The 20,830-nt window shown below is 38.6% G+C and overlaps 1 protein-coding gene across 2 annotated transcripts in view; it reads left to right on the top strand.

Moving 5' to 3' along the window:
• The window catches only part of il1rapl1a (interleukin 1 receptor accessory protein-like 1a), a 233,804-nt gene that overhangs the window by 207,012 nt on the left and 5,962 nt on the right, over positions 1-20,830 (top strand). The window contains exons 7-11 of one of the 2 annotated variants that reach the window (XM_086091901.1): positions 3,184-3,316; positions 11,056-11,201; positions 15,582-15,728; positions 18,520-18,690; positions 19,361-19,405. In XM_086091901.1, the coding sequence (XP_085948027.1) occupies positions 3,184-3,316; positions 11,056-11,201; positions 15,582-15,728; positions 18,520-18,690; positions 19,361-19,405 (642 nt within the window). The remainder of the gene's footprint in view (positions 1-3,183; positions 3,317-11,055; positions 11,202-15,581; positions 15,729-18,519; positions 18,691-19,360; positions 19,406-20,830) is intronic. The other variant, XM_086091902.1, reaches the window with a different exon arrangement.

Here is a 20,830-nt window from a genome sequence, read left to right as displayed (position 1 = left end):
AGCATGATGTTGACATTTTATCGCCTTTGCCTTTTACACAGAATCCAGTGAAGCTGTGACATTGCCGCACTTTGAATGAAACGAGCTGGCATGTGCTGGAAAATACAAACTAAAGTTGCTACCTTGACTTGCAAGTGAACCGACAAAGAAAGATACAAGTGTTGCTTGGACAATTTTTCTTCTTGGGTGGCAAGCAAAAATTTGAGTTACAAGCGCTAAATGGTGGCTGCCAACTTCACAAGAAGCAAGAGCTAGTGAGCAATTCTTCAAAAAAGACCTAGCATAAAACAAACAAAAGACAAATACACATTGCGCGTCTGCTAGCTTAATGCTAACACACAATGCAAAGCACCGAAAACGAAACTAGCATTGATGTTGCGGTAGCCATTTTCACTGAAACAATCCTCTCCACTCCCGGCTGTTTTACTGGATTTTGGCAGATTTTGCAAGGCCCACAGAATATTGGGTTCTATTGCTATAAAAACATGTAATATATCAAAAGAAAGATTAGAGTCTCTTCTTTCATCAGGAAAAAAGTATGTTTCTATCTGTTTTCGTTTTGCAGCAATTAGCATTAGAATATAGCTAAGTTTCATCATTATTCACAAATCTATTTAGAACTGTGAGTAAAAGGTTTTGGGGGGGGTTTCAACATGGCCCTGGTTGATCTCTTTTGCTCTGCTGCCACCCGCTGGCCGTTTGTGTAATAACTACCATTTCTTCAACCGTTCTTTGCAGTTCAGAGGCTGCATGCATCAAAGCCTTCTGTATGCTGTGGCATTTAAAAAAAAACACATAAAAACGTATACATACGTCTTTGGGACACTTAAAATATTTAAAATAGAACATATTTATCCGTTTTTGGGAGCAGATGAGTTAAGCAATGGGTAGTTGAACATACACACACAGAAAAATACAAGTATAACATTACTGAGACACTTAGTTGTGAAAGTTTCCTTTGTGTATTCTGTATGTGTGTCTTATACTGGGTATTGAAGCATTAAATCACCATGCACAAATTGTTAAATTCTTTGCATTCGTTTTGTTATCACTTCATTTCAATGTGGAAAGAGTTCAGATTTGAAGATTTTGAGTTATGAGCATGGTCACAGACCCCGAGTTTTGTTATATTGTTCACATCCCTGTCCCACCACCGTGGAACACAGATGGCATCCCACTTATGTTACAGCTCTGATAAAAGTTCTTAAGTTGGAAACATGGGGGAGAAGACAAAAAAAATCTGTCTGTTGAGGATGTTCTTGCGCAGTCCACATGTATTATTCCACTCTTGCTCTGACTCACGTTTCCGTTTCAGCTTCGCCTTCCTACACAGCTTGGTTGAAACGTCATTGGCTGACTGAATCTGAAATATGTTGATTAATAATAATCTTACACCTATTAAGACTAATACATTTTGGGTTATATTTTGCCATGACTTAATTGTCTTAAGTTTAATGTCATGTCATTTTTTTCCATTTTTATGTAGTCCTGCAAATAAATGATAATGAAAACATAACCTCGCTGGCAGAGCTAATGAACACCTCTTTGAGAGTGTCAATCAAATCTGAGCGTTATTATCTTTCTGGGGGCAGAATTTGTGATTGGATCTGATGAGATTGTGCAGGTGTAGCTACGGTGAAAGAGCGCCTCCTACCTTACACTTTGCCTACTTATTCATCTCAGTTCACATGCCTGGGAGCCAGTCACTGCAATGTCTCTCCTCCTCTCCTCCCTATCATGAATTATGAGCCTGCCTCATGCATGTGTTGTTTACATGTGTGCTCCCTACTTGCAATGCATCTTGTGAAAAGGAGAAAAAAAAATACACCGACTTTGCTGTTAATCAGCCTCTGACACGCACACATCTCTGCACAACGGGAAAAAAATAATTATCTCAATGTGATTACATCTGTTTTTAAATGCTATATCAATGCCATTGTTCCCATATTAAGCTCATCTTGTGAGCCAAACAAAAAAAGCAGCGCTTTCAACCATCCGCACTGGCTGCAGACGTTGGACTTCTGACCGCCCCTCATAAGCAGAAGCAGCAGCTCTAAATAAAATAATGTTATCGTCAGCCTCCCCTCACTTCCGATTGCCTCGTTCCCTGCCTCTCTTCCGACAGTAGATGCGCGGTCTCCGAGGGGGGCTTTGGGAAGCTGTTGAGTGCCCTCATGTGTTCATTACCGTTCGCACGCCATCATTTAAGTGTGCTTCTGTGTGCACTGTTCGCACTCAAGAATCTCTCACTCGGGCCTTGCCCTCGATAGTGTCACACAGCTAATGGCCTGCAGCTTTTGGTGTACGCAAGTGAGGCTGTGGTATACGCTAAATGGGCAAAAGTACTGGGACATCACCCATTACATGTGAAAATAGTTATTTGTCTGTACAGTTATGTAGCCTACTGGCCTTTATTACTTTGTTAATGTTAACTATATATAGTTAAGTTAAGAAGTTTAACTAATTATGAGTTGATTCAACTTAATATATTCACCTGAATTAAGTTAATCCAAAGTGGCTCCAATCCAAAGTATTAAATTGAATGAACTCATAATTAGTTAAACTTGATATATTTGCTTTGGACAAACTTAATTAAATCGTGTGTTACCAATTGAAGTGATTTTTTTTAAAGTTGGTCAACAATTCAATATGGAATCTTAAATTGGGTCAACAATTCTCTTTTTAGAGTGAATTGCATTTTCAAAGTCTCCATTTAGCTGATTAAAAAACGTTTTTAACCTACCCTCTGTAATTTGATCATAAACTCACTTTTTCACTTTTGTGCTCAGACCAAAACAATCAAATCATTTTCCATCTTGAGACATCTTGGTGCCAAGGAACTGTGTTGAAGTGAATTGAGGAGCTTTATTTAGACAAGAAGTGCTGCGCTGCCGTTTTGTAGCAGTTTAGTGCCAGGTTAGTGGTACTATGTTGAAGTGAGTTAAACAAGTTTAATTTAGACAACATTTGTGCTGTGCTGCTATGATCTGACATTTCACACTATTTGATGACATCAAGCTCGATGATGGTTTAATTGACTTTTGAGGCATATTTTTCCAAGACTTCTGGCGGTTCCATTTTATATGATCTGTTGTGCCGCACTGCTTATATCTGCATATCATGGATATGATAATATATTAGTTGAAGGGATGCCTAATTGTGGTGTCTATTTGTTCTTCCTAGGAGCTGCACTCAACCTCACGTGCCGGGCGTTTTTCGGCTACAGCGGCGACGTCATCCCACTCATCTACTGGATGAAGGGAGATAAATTCATCGAAGACTTGGACGAGGAGCGAGTACAGGAGACTGAAATCAAGTAAGGAACACAACCGGACTATTAATGTGACCTCTCAAGTTCAAATTGGGCCAAATTAAACGCTAATGACATTAGCGTAGTCTTGCGTAGTTAGCAAACTAATGTGTCCATTTACACGACAATTAAGTGCAAGCCGGAACGTTACCTCACATTAAGTTAAATTAGCAAACTAGCACATCTCTTTCTCTCAACAATTAATTCAGAGAGGTAGCATTAACCACCATTGAGTTAAATTAGTCAACCAACAAATCGTATTTTCTCAGCAAGTTGGAGAAGTAACATTAACTAAGATTATGTCAGACACACCAGACAATTCATTCGGAAAAAGTAACATCTACTGACATTAAGTTAAATTAACTAACAAAAGTCTCTATTTCAAGTTGAAAGACTAACGTTAATTGTCCCTGAATTAAAATAGCAAAATTCACCTGACAATTACAGAAGTAATGTTGACAGAGATGATGTAGACTAGGGCTGTTACCGTTGAATATTTTTTTTAAATCGATTATACTGTCAATTATTCCAAGCAAACACCCACCCCTCATAAAAAAATATAAAATTAATTTGATTTATTGATTTATTTATTTGTTAATCCACTAAGGTTGAACATGAGTTTAATTGAGAACTACTCATTTTTTTATCTTCTGTGCATGAGCATTATCAAACACCAACACAGTTAGCTTACGCTAAATGGATAGCAATCGCAATTAGCATGCTAGTGATTACCATTTAAGGTAAACAAACACTAAACTCCATATGCTTCACAAATACATCATTATATCTACATGTGTTGAATTGAGTGGATATAACTACTCATATTTTGTGTATGAGCATTATTAAAACAACCATAGCTTAGCCTTTCAAGACGCTAGCTTAATTTTAACAGCACTCACATTCATATATCCTTTGCGAACAATGGCTAATATTAGTGCCGTAGTGATGACTCGAAGAGAAGCATTGAGGTATTATTATGAATCTAAGTGAAGTTTTAGGTAGAACTCGCCCGGCTAAACTATCCAGGCAGGACTGCATGCAGCAGCCAGTTTTAAAACAGCTGGGCTTCTGCTGCCTGGAACTCAAATGGGACTCATAATAATGCCTCAATGAACAGTATATCCATCTGGCTGTCTTATACTGACCTCATGTGACCAAGGCAAGCACATCAGAAGGAGCAGCATATAACTGATGCAATGTGACAAAAATGCTTACATTTAAAAATATATACATATATATTTACTGTAACTGTGTCATTACTGCAAGTTATTTATTAAATACAATATTACGGAGTGCAATATTTCTTGATTAAAATACATATTACAGCAAATTTTGTTGTTTCTTTTCGGGTTGGAAGCTGGAACGGATTATGGCAATTCCAATCATTTCCGTGAAACGATGATTTGAGATACGAGTGTTTTGAGTTACAAGCTTGGTTGTGGAATGAATTAAACAGAATAATAAGCACATTTTACAATTAAAGAGGTAACTTTCAAAGAGATTAAGATAAAATAGTGACATTCCCGTAAAGTTACATAATTATCAATTAGTATTTACCCAATAATTAATAGGGAGATGATCAACTGACATTAAATTTAATTAGCAAACAAATGTTTATAGAAAATAAATGTCATCATTCGTTCATCATCAACCATGTATCATTCATCATTATAAAAGGCTTTACTTGTAATCCTAATAAAAATCTGATCATAGGCCTTTTTTTTTCAAATAGCAAATGTCATGGTTTAATGTTTACGTAGTGTTGCCTCAAAGTTACCACAAATGTATATGTATATAATTTTCTTATGCATGTTTTCTTATCACTTTACATTTTCCCAGCATTGTTGGTCATGAACATGTATACAGCAGTGTCCTAATAAGCTGTAGTACTGGCACCAGGAGAAATGGCACACATTCAGTGTAAAATTAATTTTACGTTTCAGCCTATTGACTCCAAATTACTAAAACCCACAATTTTCCAGTGATGCATTTGCCTCATTCCGAGCAGCTGCTGGTCTGCATTCATTTTCCTGTAATGTCGCCTCTACTCGTTATTCATGAGCTAAAATGAAGAAAATACCGTACATGTTGCCCCAGTGGCACGGCATATTAGCATACTGTTGTCAGTGTTGCTGCACCGCTACATTGATTATGTGTCGCAACCTTAACTGCAATCACCAGCAAGTGTTGTCACAAGTCCAATACAGTGTAAGTCGCTAAATGAATGAATAAATGTGACAAAAGTGCTATTTTAACAGTGTTTCCAGATGGATTATGGGAGCTCAACTTTAGTAAATGATCACCTTTATTTAATTTACAGAAGTCAATTTGGAAATTGACCAAATGTTTCTGGAAATAATACAACAAAGTTGCCACACCAAAAAAACACAAGAATTTCACTATTTGTCAGATTAGCATGCATGGACTGATTCACCTGTATGTATGTTCTGCGTCTTCTTTGTCTTTTGTCCATCTGGGCAAAGTACGCACATTCACATTCAAAAAGACTCCAGTGTGTCCCAATTGAGTCAAAAGTATTTCAATGCTATTCCAACTGGAGATATCACGGCATTAAGCTACCTACCATTAGTAGCTAACCTTAGATATTAGTGCTAGCTATTAATTAGCTAGCTCTTTTGCGCTTCACAAAACAAAGTATGCACAATCACATTCAAAAAGACTCCAGCGTGTCCAGATGAATTCAAAAGTATTTCAGTGCTATTCCAAAAGGAGATATCACGACATTGAGCTAATTACCGTTGGTAGCTAATCTTAAATATTAGTGCTAAATACTAAGTAGCTAGCCACAAAAAAGGTAGCTCTTTTGCGCTACACATCCTCTAAAATAGATTGGAAGGCTTTGATTGACGTTTTGCCTTAAATTAGTGATGAACTTCTTTTTATAGTATATACAATTGTTTTTGTGAATATTGGAAAATATTTGTTTGTGGTGTGACTGTTGGCTCAATACATTTAGCAGAGCTTACATGTAAAAATGTATTCTTTTTATTTATTTTTTTAAAAGGTGTTTTTTTGTAGAAAATATAATGTAAGAAGGTTTATGAAATTAGCAGTCAGGGTTTCCCCCAGTGCTTTTCTTGCCCGCGCGGCACCCCCATTCAACATTTAATCAATTTCATCCTGTGACAGATCATTTCTGTTTCCATAATTTATCATGGGAAAAATGTTTTTTCTAATTCAGTGTTCTCCTTTCAATCCTTTTATATCGTTGGTTCCTTTGCCGCTATGCAGAGCCCAGTAAGTGTTGCTTAATGCTCTGTTAAAAAGGACATTCATATCGCGGCCCAAAAAAGCCTCCTTTTGTAGTCTACTTCTCTTCGACGTCGAAAATGAGCTCAATTCCAATGCGTCTTCCTCACGCGTGATAGAACACATTTTAAAACAAGTCCATTCGGCGCTCGGCGTGCATGTTTGCCATTAGGGCTGTTTGGAGCCGCTGCAGCTCTGGGGGAGACAGCCCCTGTCAGATGGTTAACAACCACCATTTTTCACACTGCCGCCACATGTGCTATCTCTCTCTGTGCACTCAGCTCCAGCAGCACACAGATGGGCGAGCGAGGCTGAGAGATCGAACGGAGGCCGAGGGTATCCGAGACGCATCTGGGATGTATTTGTGCGGCGATATGAATATGCAAGGGAAATAAATCTCCTTTTAAGCAACCCGCTCCCACTCAAGGATTCCCCCAAATGCGCAGTAATATTCCTCGCGGTGGATCAATAAAGTATTTGATCAATCGCCCTGTGTTGCTAATGCTGCTACCGTAGGCTTTTTCCTATCCAGCCAAGGCCTCGAGTTTACTCCCATAAAGTCATCCAGCGATATGGAGGGTGCACTTAAGAGAAGGGATGGGAGTATCTACACGTGAACAAATCTGCACTCATCCTACAGCCAACTTCACGCTGGCACCCACACACACTTCGGCCTTCATTACAAATGCATCGAACCCGCGCTTTTAGAGCAACAGCTCACTTCTGCCATTTATATACACCCGACTCTCTAACTTATTGATCCAGGCGAGCTCATTTCTACGGCGAGCCCATAAATTCTCATTTGCACAACCCCGGACAGGAACACCGTCGCTGTCATAGCACGGTTGAATGGACATTAGCATATCGTGCAGGAGATTAATAATTTAGCTAAACAAAATCCTACGCCGCATTTTTGAGAAGGTGATCAATATGCCGCTGACCCAATTCGGATGGTGTTTTGCAGGCATATTTCGTGGCCGCAATAATAAATGGAATGAGTCTGAAATGAATCACTTAAGCAGCAAACGCAGACTTCACTAATGAGGAAGTAACAGAACGCTAATGCGCCCGCAGCAGCCACTGAATCAATGCACTCATTTGTACCTCTCCATGAACTGCACTTCACACTCCTTTTTCAAAACATTTATGTGCAATTAGAAGCCTGATGCACTGAATGTAGGCCAGTTTATTTGGTACACCTGCACATTATAAGGAGATACGTAGTCTTTAAAGGCATTACTGCTCAGTTTTGACTGACACTGTGAGCAAAATATTCGGTTTAACAATATATTATTGTGGTTGTAATATATTTTTTTCATTATTATTTAGATTTTTTTCCCCAATAATTTGCCCCTCTCTTGTACCTGCACAGAATAACGCATCCGCCTCCTGTGCCTCTGAGAGAAAATAAGAAGAAATGAAACTAGCACACACACACACACACAAAAAAAACGTGCCCGCAATAACAATACTGAGATTAAAATGTAGGTAATTTTTGGTTGTCGTTTTGTTTGTGTAATCTGGCAAACATAAACTCTCAGAATAATTTGGCAACTCTGAGCCTTTCAATTATGTTCGCCAATTGCAAGAGGCATTCTTCAGTTAGTTGGGTAACTAGTTTGATAGTTAGCAGGATTACGCATAAAATACACATGAAACATGGAGGGATCTTTGAATGATAATGCACGGTCAAGCTAATGGTAGCTTGCAGGCTAGCCATTATGTTTCGCTAAATTAAACAGTTAATGCAAACAATAAGTACAGCAATAAATACGGTATTTATTTGAACAAATGTGGTAATACTAATTAATTCATTTGCTCCCAAAAAAACATATAAATATGTTCTATTTTAAATGTTTTAAGTGTCCCAAGGACATATTTAAATGTTTTTATTTATTTATGCTAGAGCACACAGAAGGCTATGATGCAGCCTCTTACCTGGTTGGAGAAATGGTAGTTATTACAAAAACGGCCAGCAGGTGGCAGCAGAGCAAAAGAGATCAACCAGGACTATGTTGAAAAAAACTAATTTACCCACAGTTCTATACAGATTTGTGAATAATGATGAAACTTAGCTATATTGTAATGCTATAGAAATATATATTTTTTCCTGATGAAAGAAGAGACTTAAATCTTTATTTTGGTAGGTTCCATGTTTTTATAGCAATAGAACACAATATTCTGTGGGCCTTGCAAAATCAGTCAAAATCCAGTAAAATGGGATTGCTTCAGTGAAAATGGCTGAGAGTGAATGAGTTAAAAGCCATGTGATAAAAGGTCGTCATGGAAAAGTTATCTGAATGAACTAAGGTGGAAAAGCACACCTTGATAGTGTGCTAAACAGGCGTGATAAATAAATAAATAAAATATATGGCCCTAGGTGCGCAGGTGGACCAACTGATACCCGTCTGTTTGCTTTGCAGTTCACCTGTATCTCTGCATGGCACGCTCAACTTTGCCTCCTCTCCTCCATTTGAGATGCAGGTTGCCATCTTATGATAGCGAGCCAATGAGCTGTGCCTGCTGGTGAACCAGTAGTCTTCAAAGTCCCCCCGCGAATCCCTTGAGGAGAGGCTGGGGACATGAATTATTCCTACTTTTCTACAACAAACCGGACGTACAAATATCACGAGTCCGTGACACACTTTCAATTACCGGTGCCAAACCGGCACAGCTCGCCATCCTTATGCGCATTTTATCGGCTCGAAGGCTACAGAACGAGTGAGAGCGAGTTGAGGGCTGCTGGAGTCATTATCCCCACCTACACACTCGCAAACTTGCATACACACACACACACGCACACACACGTACACTGCCTTCTTCTCAGCCTCTTTAACACATCCAGCCAATGACGCATGGCCGCCTCACTCAGCTCAGCCGCCGCTCGCGCACAAACACGCGGGATGGCTTTCTCCTTTGCACTTTGCCTTTGTGCAGACGATGCTTTCAAAGTGAGCTAAGTAGAAGTGTTTGTGCTGGTGGGGAGAGGAGACCATAATATCCCTATTCTCCCCTCCATCAAGCTCAACCAGCCCGGCCGGGGACGCTCATTTACTTTATGGAATATTACATCCTCTCCGCTCGCCGTTTCCATGGCAGCCGCTATAAAAAGATTTTCTTCTCATCGCCATTATTTGATTCCCTCCCTCCTTCCGTGGCGCATGGTCTTGAGGAAAGAACCCTTATTGATTTTCATATCTCATATGTTTTGAGTGCAGGCAAAGAAATTAACATACTGTGACGTTGTGACAGTGAAAGGACCGTTACATGTAGGGACATTTTATATTTATTTTTTGTCATAAAAAGAAATGTCAAACTTAATTATCATTGTGGTAATTTTACATATGGCAATATGAAAATAGCTGTTTGTTTAATGTTCAACCCAGTTGCCTGGACAACTCTTGTGACATCACACTTGACTGTATTTTTTTTTTTTTTGAGTGCTAATTTTTCGGTCTTATTTTTCTGGGAAATTTGAGACATGTTCCAACTTCTGGTGCATTTGAATCTGAAGTTTATATTGCAAGTTAAAACTAGTTCTTGAGCAGTCCAGTACAACCAATAATTAGAGTAGGAGAGAGTGGGATAATTTGTGTCAAGGGACAAGTAGTTCCACACCTGTTATTAAGAAAATTATAGAAGATGGTAATGTGACCACATTGTTTTTTAAATACATCCATTTTCCTCACCCAGTAGAAAAGAGAGACACATGGCAATTCTAAACTCTTAATGTTCCTATTAAACATCTGAAAATGTGTAATGGTATTATTTCAAAATTTTCAGAGTGGGTAATGTGTTAGCGTAACACAACTGAGTAAAAAAGACTAAGTGTGAATTTAGACCCCAAAATTTTTTTTGAAGTATAGTTTGGATAAATAATAACAAAATAAAACAAAACAAATATTCAATTGCTAAATTTCGTTATAAAGTCTAGTTTTAGGAAGAAGGGACTGGTAACAAATGCAATTTTTTTACATCAAGGAAGTTAAATTAATATTTTAAATTGTCTTTATTAAATATGCAATTAGATCAATGTTCACTCAGTTAAAAAAAAGTTTACAGTTAATTCTATCGTGCATGAACAAAAATGCTGGGGACTCAAAAATCACCAATTCAGCAAAATAGCCCATAAAAACTATATCACGTCAATGGAGTAAAAATAGCAACAAATGCAAAGAAATTAGTAACATAAGTCCTGATATAGAACATTTTGAACTTCCAAATGGTTAGCAGGTCAAGAGCGGATCATCACATGCCACAAGAAGGTGCACTCAGTTGCTGATGTACTTACTGTTTTTCAGTTTATTGTTTTACTGTATATTTATGACCTTGAAGTATTCCCTACAGGCTGAACACGTTTTTTCCCATCTATGCATTACTGTACAGTTCACAATACTGTACTTTATGCTGGTTGATAGCACTTACTTATTAAAATAACTATTATTTATTAAGTTTCCTCTCCTTTTGTCGCCTAGGATTGTCAAGGAGCACCTGGGCGAGCAGGAAGTCGCCATTTCCCTTACGATCAACTCACTGGAGGAGGAGGATATGGGAAATTATTCCTGTTATGTGGAAAATGGCAACGGCCGTCGCCAGGCTACCATCCAGCTCTTCAGGAAAGGTGAGGACGTGACATTCATGATGAGTGCTCACCCCACTGACATGCACTTTTTGAATCTCGTTAGAGATGTCATGTCAAGGTTGGGAAATGCTTTTATTGCTCTTTGTCTGAGAGGAGTGTAACAACCACTTCCACTTCCAAATCTTCATTTAAGTCACCTAATTAATTATTTAAAGTCAGACTGCACTAATAAATCAAATGGAAATATGTATCGTTTTTGCATATTTATTGTAGAGTCCTCCAAAAGTTTTCTCTTGAATTATGACAACACATCAGCCACATTTACTGTACTCATTGGAAGTTTTTTTCTATCACACCAACTTTTTTGTTGCATTGTATGGTTTATTTTCAATATCGTAATATTACAACTTTCTTCACAGAAATTTACACAGACAAAAAAATATATATTTTACTAACTTCACAAAACTTTTTCAAAATGTGTCCTTGCAATTTTCAATTTTAGTTATTTTCACTGTGATAGTATTACAACTTTTGATTTTTTTTTTACACATTACATTTGTTCTTATACTATGACGTATTTCACGTAGCTTTGCAATTATTTTCTTTTATTACGTTTTTCTCATAACTTTTTTTTTTCTTCTACAAATTGTTCTTAATTTGTTTCCACTGTAATAATACTAATACTAAACTCGACAAAGGAATTAATTCTTTCGGGCTATAATTTCATGACGGCTTAAATCCTGCATGGTGTGCGGTCTAATTCGGAGACGGTTAAGACCCCATGTTAGGCTGGCAGATCTGCAAGAGGGAGGGCTGCACCGCTGTGAGAGTGGTTATAGTCGACTTCAGTCATAGCCAATCAAAGCACTCCTTTCAAATTAATAGATGATAAATAAATGCGGTGTGCTAGTATAATGATGTAGAAATTTTTTTTTCTGCCACCAAAGTGTCACCAAGTCAGGACAATCCTTCTGCTACACCAGCCCGCCCACCTTCATGGAGTCACATCTCCCAAATTTGCAAACACATTCAACAAGCCTTGTGCTGATTTGAAAATTAGGATCTGCCAACATTGAGCCATAGCGCACATGCCCTGATAAAGTCCTTCATGTCTGTTTCTGTCATTTTGGTTGTCTTACTAAGTAACAGTACAAAAGGCCAATATATCATAATCATCATTCAATATACTGAAGTATAGTACTGTCCAGACAGAATAATAAAAATTTGGGTTAGTAAATAAATCTCTGGCAGTGTCAACTGAAACAAAGCGTGATTATCTTTCATGAGATGGAATTTGTCATATAGCTTTTGAAGTACACATGACTAGATTGTGCAGCTTTTCCATTTGGGGCCCAACCAAAAAACAAGTTTTGATAGTTGCGCATTATTGTCTCCTTGCTTCCCTGCTGTTATCAAAGTCTCTGTGAGAGGTTTCTGAAGACACAGCAATTCTGTTTGAGTTGGTCACTGCACATCAACAGCTCACGATTGTGTATGTGCAGCAACAGCAGTAAAGAGAAGATGTCCTTACAGTGATTGGAAAAAAAAAAGTCCAATACTCGCTCTCATTCTCTCACTCTCCTCACTCACTTTATATTCTGATGTTTATTTCATGCTCTCCCAACTCTCCCTTGATGCAACACTGCAAAACTTCCCAGCTGTCTCGTGCACATTTCTGCCTACTCAAATCGTTGCTTTGCGCATCTTGGAGAGCAAGTTTGACTGCTGATGTAGTGAAACTGCCAAGGTCCAACATAGTTTGCACTGCACTTTCTTTAAAAAAAAAAGTTTGACCAGAACACAAGGGAATTGGAAATAATCTGTCTTTTATTAATTGTACAGCCATTGTAGAATATTAACATTATTAAATGCCATGGTGTTAAAAGTTAATATAATCCTTTAAAAAAAAAAAGTTATAAAGTTGCAATATTATAAGCAAGAAAACGTCTATTTTACAAGAATACATTTACAATATTGGTAGAAATTAGAATATTATGAGAAAAACATTTTACAAAAAAAGGTTACATCTTGAGAATAAGGCCACTGTACTACGAGCAATATCTTAATTTTACAAAAAATATTTTTTGTTTTGTTTATTAAATATATTAAATATAAAAATTCCTAATTGTTATTTAAAACCTAATTTAATAACTTACATTTCATAGTATTAGTATATAAATCACATTAATATAATTATGGTGGTTATAAAATCTTATTGAAAGTTAATTTTAAATGTAAAAATTCCTAATGTATTGGAATAAAATAATAAATAAATAAATAAATAAGGGGAAATGCTGCAATTGCACGCAAATGACATTGGAATACTGTGATTAAAAATGTAATAAGTGTATAAGTGTGACATTCTTACTAGTTAAAAAAGAAACTAAATGAATTTGGTTTAATATACATTTTAATAAATCAATAAAATATACATCAACAAGTCACTTTGCCTTCAGTCATGCTGGACGAAAGAATTCGGACACCACTAGTCTTACGTTCTACTCTGAAGTGAGTGCCAGTTTCAAGCCAAATTGTACAACTGCAGGGCCTTGTAACGTCACGGACGAAAATTCATAATAATGTAATTGATCTGTATTGATTGAGCTGACAACTACAAGACATGTAGTGGACATAATGCATGGTAATGCAAAGCGTGCAAGCGGTTCCAATGGCAGCCGTTTGGGATCTCGCTGACAGAGATTTAAAGCGCAGCAATTCTTTAGCGGAGGGAAGCAGGTAAATGCTGCTTTAATTCACAACATAAGTCATCCCTCCCCGTGCTAACCCACTGGGGAGATTGGGAGGAGATAATAGAGAAGAGAAATGAACAGAGAAATGCAGCAAAGGGGGTGGAGGAGTGCAAGGTGGGGAGGGTTCATTATAAGCGGCAAAGACAGAAGGGACGTTGGTGCGATGAGGAAAGCGAGCCGTCTCGTTTTGAAAATGCCCCACGTTTTCATGAGTCTCGGCGTGGAAGGCAGCCAAAGTGCAGTGCTGTTTCTTTGCTGCGCCGCGGCAACCAAATGAATCCACTTTCTGCTCATCTCCTTCTATTTGTCTTGCTCCCCCGTGCACCGTCATCTCTCCCAAACCTATGAGCCTCTTGTGTCTGCCCGCTGATGATGGATGTCGCCTCTCTGAGAGCTTAGCTTCCCCTGATACTGATGATGGTTCAGTCCGGGGAGTGTATATGTAACCAAGTGCAGGACTGTCAGCTTAAAGTTGCACATTGGTAAGCCGGGCTCCTTATAATTGAGGGACACCCACAAGCAGACATTTGTCAAAAGAAAATGCTTCTTTAGAAATGGCAAAGTCACTGTCCTACACGACGACGATGGATTTTGACTGATATTCCCAGGTGATTTCATGCCACGAGAAATTGAAGTTTTTTCATTGTTTATAGATGCCTCAAGATGACAGCAAAGCACGACTTTGTTTAAAAATAAAAAAAAGCTCCTCAACTCACTCAAGCACCAAGAAACCACAAGATGGTCGTAATTACTTTTACTGTGTCTTTGAAAGAGTTTTGGCTTGAGCACACAAACAACAAATTGGTGGCTTTCGGCAAATAATTGATGATTGCTTCCAAAAATATAATAGATGCACCTGTGAGTGTGCAAAACTGATCATGAGTTACTCTTTCAAACCATACCATGACAAACTGAACTGACCTTTTCCTACTTGGTTGTAATTCCCTGCATTTCCTAAAATTTGCACAAATGCCACTGAAACCTTCTTTCTTGAGTTTTCCTGTCCTCAGATAAACTGCATAGGTTGTGAGGATCCATTGGTTCCGACTCAGTTATGATGCATGTATTTGTGCAAACACATTTTTGGGGAGAACTGTCAACAACAGAGCCAGACTGAAAAAAAAAGACTAAATTTGTATGCATTTTATGCTTAGACACATCACAAAACAGAAATACCATCCGCCAGTACACGCATGTGCTTTTTTTCCTAATCACTATTAGCTGCAAACAAACAATGCACAATGCAGCTCTGCTTACCTTTTAGATGAGAACAACGTGCGCTGTGACTGTTTCTACATGATAGTGACTATGCATGGAAAATATTCAGAGAGTATAGTTTAGTAGTCACTTGAAAATGGCTCTGGATCTTCACCCACCTAGCTTATAATATGATGGGTGGAGAAACGTAGTCTTGGGGGTCGTTATTTGCATGCAAATTTAAGGTAGTGTGGCGCCATCATTTAACTCAATGTGACTCAATGTCACCTCTTGAGGAATAGAGTGGTATTACAAGACAGATTTACAGAAGTTTATTTGATCTTGGTACAAAATTTACAGTACACCTTAACACTGTCATTTTGAAATTGTCTGCTTTGTTTTTTTGTTTTTCATTGTATGCTACCTCGACTGACATTTTTGGCGGCTTTGTGTGTGCGTGTGTCGTCCTCAGCAGAGCTCATGTACACGATAGAGCTTGCCGGGGGGCTCGGGGCCATCCTACTGCTGCTCATCTTCCTCATCTCGCTGTACAAATGCTACAGGATTGAGCTGATGCTCTTCTACAGGAGGCACTTCGGCAGCGAGGACCTGGACGGAGGTAATGTACCTTCTGTGTACAAATGGTTTTATCATGAGCGAGGCCTCCGTTTTAGCGAACAATGCTCTCCACCACGCTGACTGCATGTTCTTATTTAGATGAAAGAGTTTGTGAAAAAATATCCATAGTTGCTGAAAGGCGCTTCAAAATGTGAACTTTTTGTTTCTTCTGCAGAATACGCTCACTTTCAGAATCGTCTTTTTGGAAATGTCCTTTTCGCACGTTCTGTCAAGCTCATGAATAATGGACGGGACATTGTTTTGCCGTCAAAAAACTTCCACATGATTAAGTCATACCGCCGGGGCCGCGCCGGTACAAGCTGTTTTGATTCCTGCAACTTTGCTAGGTGGTTAATTTGCAAGGTTGGTTGCTAATTTGAGTTGGTGCGTTTGATGTTGCAGTCCTATTGAGCACAGGCAGCCCGGCATGGCCTTCCTTCGCAATCGTTTCAAAGCTGCATGTGCTCCTCAAAGAGTTTGTGAAAAAAGCCACTCTTTCCTTTTTGGTTGGCCCATATTCCAACTTCCGCAGAGAATAATGACTAGGACTTACTGAACATGTCACAACTAATACTTTGTTCCGGTCGCCTATTTTCTGCCTGTTCACTTCTTTCCACTGCCTTGAGGGAAATCATTTTGAGGTGGTTCAGTATCTCCTCCGCCAATTTATTTCCCAATCACCACAGGAATGTGGGCATTGTGAAGTTGTTGGTTCCCCGAGATTACATTAAGGGGTTAACTGCTGTGCGCTGACATTGCTATGGCAACTGTTGTCACATCCATGCCTGTGACGTGCTGTGAGGTTCATGGCTGGTGAGGCACTGACTAACAAATTCATGAGCCAATCAGTGGCGTGTTTGCCATGAAATTAGCAGCCTGACATAAAAGTTCGTAACCTGCAGTTTCCTGACCTTATGTCTGAGCTCTTTAATCCCCAGCGTTGATCTTTTATTAATTAGATCACGTTTTGATTGCCAGTTCAGTTTTGGAGAATTGTAACGGTTAGATGCAATATTTTACTTCGAGTATCTATAACAATCTAACACATTACTGTATTTATAATAGTAGCATGATTAAAGTTACTAATTGAAGTTTGTATTTTTTAAATTAAAAAAAAAAGTTAAACCTTAAACATTACTGTTAAAAATGCACTTCCAATAAAGTATTGGCAAAGCCAGTTGTCATTTTTATGTTCAGAAGGGTTGTCGGCGTCTTTTGCTTTTCAACTCGAGCAATCAGTAAAGTAACTAAATTACTTTTAAAATCAAGTAATGAGTAAAGTAACTAAATTACTTTTTCGAGGTTACAGTGGCAACACTGCATGCATGTTTGGCTTTCATATTTTAGAATGCACAGACTGCAGCTGCCGCTTAATTTTTCTCGCAACCGTGTGAGGAAAAAGATGGAAAATGTCATTTCATGAGAAGGAAGGGAAATCAGCCAGAGCTGTCATATTCATTAAGCGTTTAAGTGTTTTTAATTTAAGTGCCTTGAATTAAGAAATTTTTAATAATCAGTTTTAATGACACGTTTGGGGGCCGCTGGAAATTACCTGTTTGCCTAGTGGTAAATCATTTTATGCCATCAGAGAAACTTGATATGTAATACAAAAATATTAAATACATTAGCCTGACTAAGAAGATTTAGAATGTGTATTAACTCATTCACTGCCATTGACGGCTATTGACGTCAAAAATTCATTTGAACTATTTCTATTAGTTTAACATTTTTAGAGTATGAAAACCTAGATTTTTTTTATTGTACATTTAGAACAGATATAAAATTTGTGATTAATCGTGAGTTAACTTGTAAATTTATGCAATTAATTACAATTTTAATCACCCGACGCTCCTAATTTTTAATTGTAATTAATCACATGACTTCAATAGTTAACTCACGATTAAGCATAATTTTTATACTGTTCTAAATGTACAATAAAAAAAATTCTAGGTTTTCATACTCTTATCAACAAAAGTGGAAAAAATGTTAAACTAATAGAAAGAGTTCAAATGAATTTTTGACGTCACTAGCCGCCAATGGCAGTAAATGAGTTAATAGTGTCTCAAAACATGATATTAGAGATGTGAAGAGAGACAGAAACAGGAACTAGTTGCCAATACAAGCCTCCTCAACCAGTTAGTAAGGGATTGCGCAATCTGAGGTGAGATTGGACAGTAGCTTCTTGCTACTGCAGTGCACATCCTGCCCATGTATTTAAACAGTAAATACTCTAGTTCATCAGTTTTGACTATGAAATCATGAACAACATTGGATTAAAATAGTCAATAGAGTGCCAACTGCAGCTTGAGAAAAATAACTAAAAACTTCCGCTGATTAAATAGATTTTTTTTTCTTATGTTGAAGAGAGGAGACAGTCGGGAACTGAAAGCCCTAAAATCTGTTTTTATATTGACAATAATAACAGCAATTATAGGACGCGTGTGTGTGTGTGTGTGGGGGGGGGGGGGGGGGGGGTTGTGTGTGTGTGGCAGGTGATTTGCCTAAGACAGAAATATGAAAATCAACATTGATTATTTCTGGATTTTCCCTTGTTGTTATTGTGCCTTTGATAATTTTGCTGGCTTCAGTGGCCTTGCAGTCAAGTGTGGCATGCACTTAACAACCTGAAAATGCCTTCTTTTCACATGGTCAGAACATAAAGATGAAGTGTTTCTGCACAATGTAAAGTGACATTTATAACATTCACTGGCCTCCGACAGCAACGAGACTTTGAAACCCAGCGTTGGAGTGTGGGAATTGATTAAATATAAAATCCTTACTTCTTCCTGCAGAAAACAAGGACTATGACGCCTACCTGTCCTACACCAAAGTAGACCCTGACCAGTGGAGTCAAGAGACCCGGGAGGAGGAACGCTTTGCCTTGGAGATTCTTCCTGACGTGCTGGAAAAGCATTACGGCTACAAACTCTTCATCCCCGACCGGGACCTCATTCCAACTGGAAGTAAGCACCGAGTTGCTTCGGTGGATGGATTGTGTCGCACCTTTTCATGTTGAGTCTTTTTGTGTCTTTTGTGTTTTTGTCTTGTGTTTTGTGGACATTGTTCTTGGAGGCTTGAAAGCACACTCGCGTCTCCTGGAATGCTTATTGTGTAGTGTAATATAGCACACACGGGGAGCTGATGTAATGAACACATTTCTCATCTTGCGTGCCTGGCCACATGCATTTTTAAACCACTGAAAATTCCGTCTGAACAAATTCTCCTGCATGCTAACTTTGTTTGGGAGGCTGTCTGAGGCACTAGTACATAGCGTGCTCTAGTTGCCAGCGATGCAACGTGTTTGTACTGTCGGCTTCATGCAGAACAGATGAAACGCAAACACGTCCTGGTCGGACCATACAGAATTAAACATCAGTGGGAAATGTGTTGAAGGCTCCGAGCCGTTGCTAAACTGCGCTGCCTCTTTGCTTTTAATCAAAGCAAAATTGCAGCCGGCGTAAACGCCTGACACAATCATGGCGGATGAATGTCCAATCGGGAGGCTTGTGATTGAATCAAATGTGAAATGAAAGATCAACGAGAGCAGACGAGGCCACTTTGACAAGGCTTGTTGTGTTGAGCATGTCTTGTGTTGTGTGTTCTTGACCTGAATGTCAACATGTTTATGTTTAGGTCTCACCACTGAGCATTACCAGGATGACACGCGACTCTTTGGAGGTACTTTGCCCTCAATCTTTTTTACATGCTATCAATCATCAAGTTCAGATCCTCACAGGACGGTACGAATAGATGCATTGAGAAACATCACTTTAAGCCGGGGTTGCACACATATTGATTTTTAGCGTCTTAACCGATTTTTAACCCCTTGGGATCCATAGATCATTACAGTGGACATGACATATTCCATCCATAACCAATCACATGGTGTTCATGTTAAAAATATTACCTGTAAGCTTGGTAGTTTACAGCTATACTATCCTGGCGTACACTATAAAAAATAAAAACATAAGATAAATAAATAAATCAAATTGCCCAGCGGGAAAAATGTGGGTCTGAATGGGGTTAAAATGTGATAGACCAAACCTGGTTAAAAAAACGGCTTTCATAGTGCGTGGTGTACTCGAGATAACCAATACAGCACAACACACACATAACGCTATCTCCACCAACAATCAGAGAGTGTAGTACCAAAACTGTCCTTTGAGAGGCAGTGCAGGGCTTCCAGACCGCCTCCAAACAGCACAAAGATAAATTGAGGAAAAGTAGAATAGTCTCGACCAGGCTCCCTTTTACTGTACTAACCCTTCTTCTTATCATTTTTACTGTGGATACTTAATGCTTATTGTCCTTTTTTTCCTGTGTTGACAACACACAGAAGAATTTGTGATGGTAAATACTGAACAGGTTTAACATTTTGGGATTGCCAGCCTGAGCAGATTGGGGAGGAATTATAACCCTTAACAGAGCCCACACCACAGGCTCATTGCTGAAGATCGTTTTTAAGAGATACGTTACGGAGGTGGGCCCAAATGCAGGGAAGCAGAATGTGTTCAAAGACAAATATTGATTTATTTTCTAAAAGAACCACAACAAACATCCATCCATCCATTTTCCGAACCGCTTATCAAGGTTCTCAAATCATCAAAATAATAGAATTAACAAAAGTCCAAAATACCAAGGCTTTAAGAACCCCAAAACAAACAAAGTTCCTCTATCCAGCCTGTTTTCTCAACCAACACACCTGACCAAGCTTCATGCAGAGCTTGCTGATTAGCTAATCACTTGAAACACCTGTGTTGGCTGTGGGAGACATGGAAAACAGGCTGGATAGGGGGTACGTGAGGACCGCGGTTGAGAACCACTGGGCTAGACTTATGGCAACCAAACACTAACAGCAACAAGACATAACAAATACAATAAACTAACAAAAACTGAAGAAAGCAAGGAACTAAACACAAAAAAACTAACGAGACAACGAGAGACACCTGGGCAAGACCCACGTGGGTGAGGGAGCAGATGGGATGACACGAGGGACCAGGTTGACAAGCACAGGTGGCCACAACAAAAACTTAATGAGACAGACAATGACAACAGGGACACCAAGGAAAACATGTCAACTAAAATCGAACTAAAAAAAATCAA

Source organism: Leptonotus elevatus, chromosome 12 (assembly GCF_054856555.1).
Source record: "Leptonotus elevatus isolate MCC_2025b chromosome 12, RoL_Lele_1.0, whole genome shotgun sequence".
In the NCBI taxonomy this organism is placed as follows: Eukaryota; Metazoa; Chordata; class Actinopteri; order Syngnathiformes; family Syngnathidae; genus Leptonotus; species Leptonotus elevatus.
This window is presented reverse-complemented; position numbering and strand designations above follow the sequence as displayed.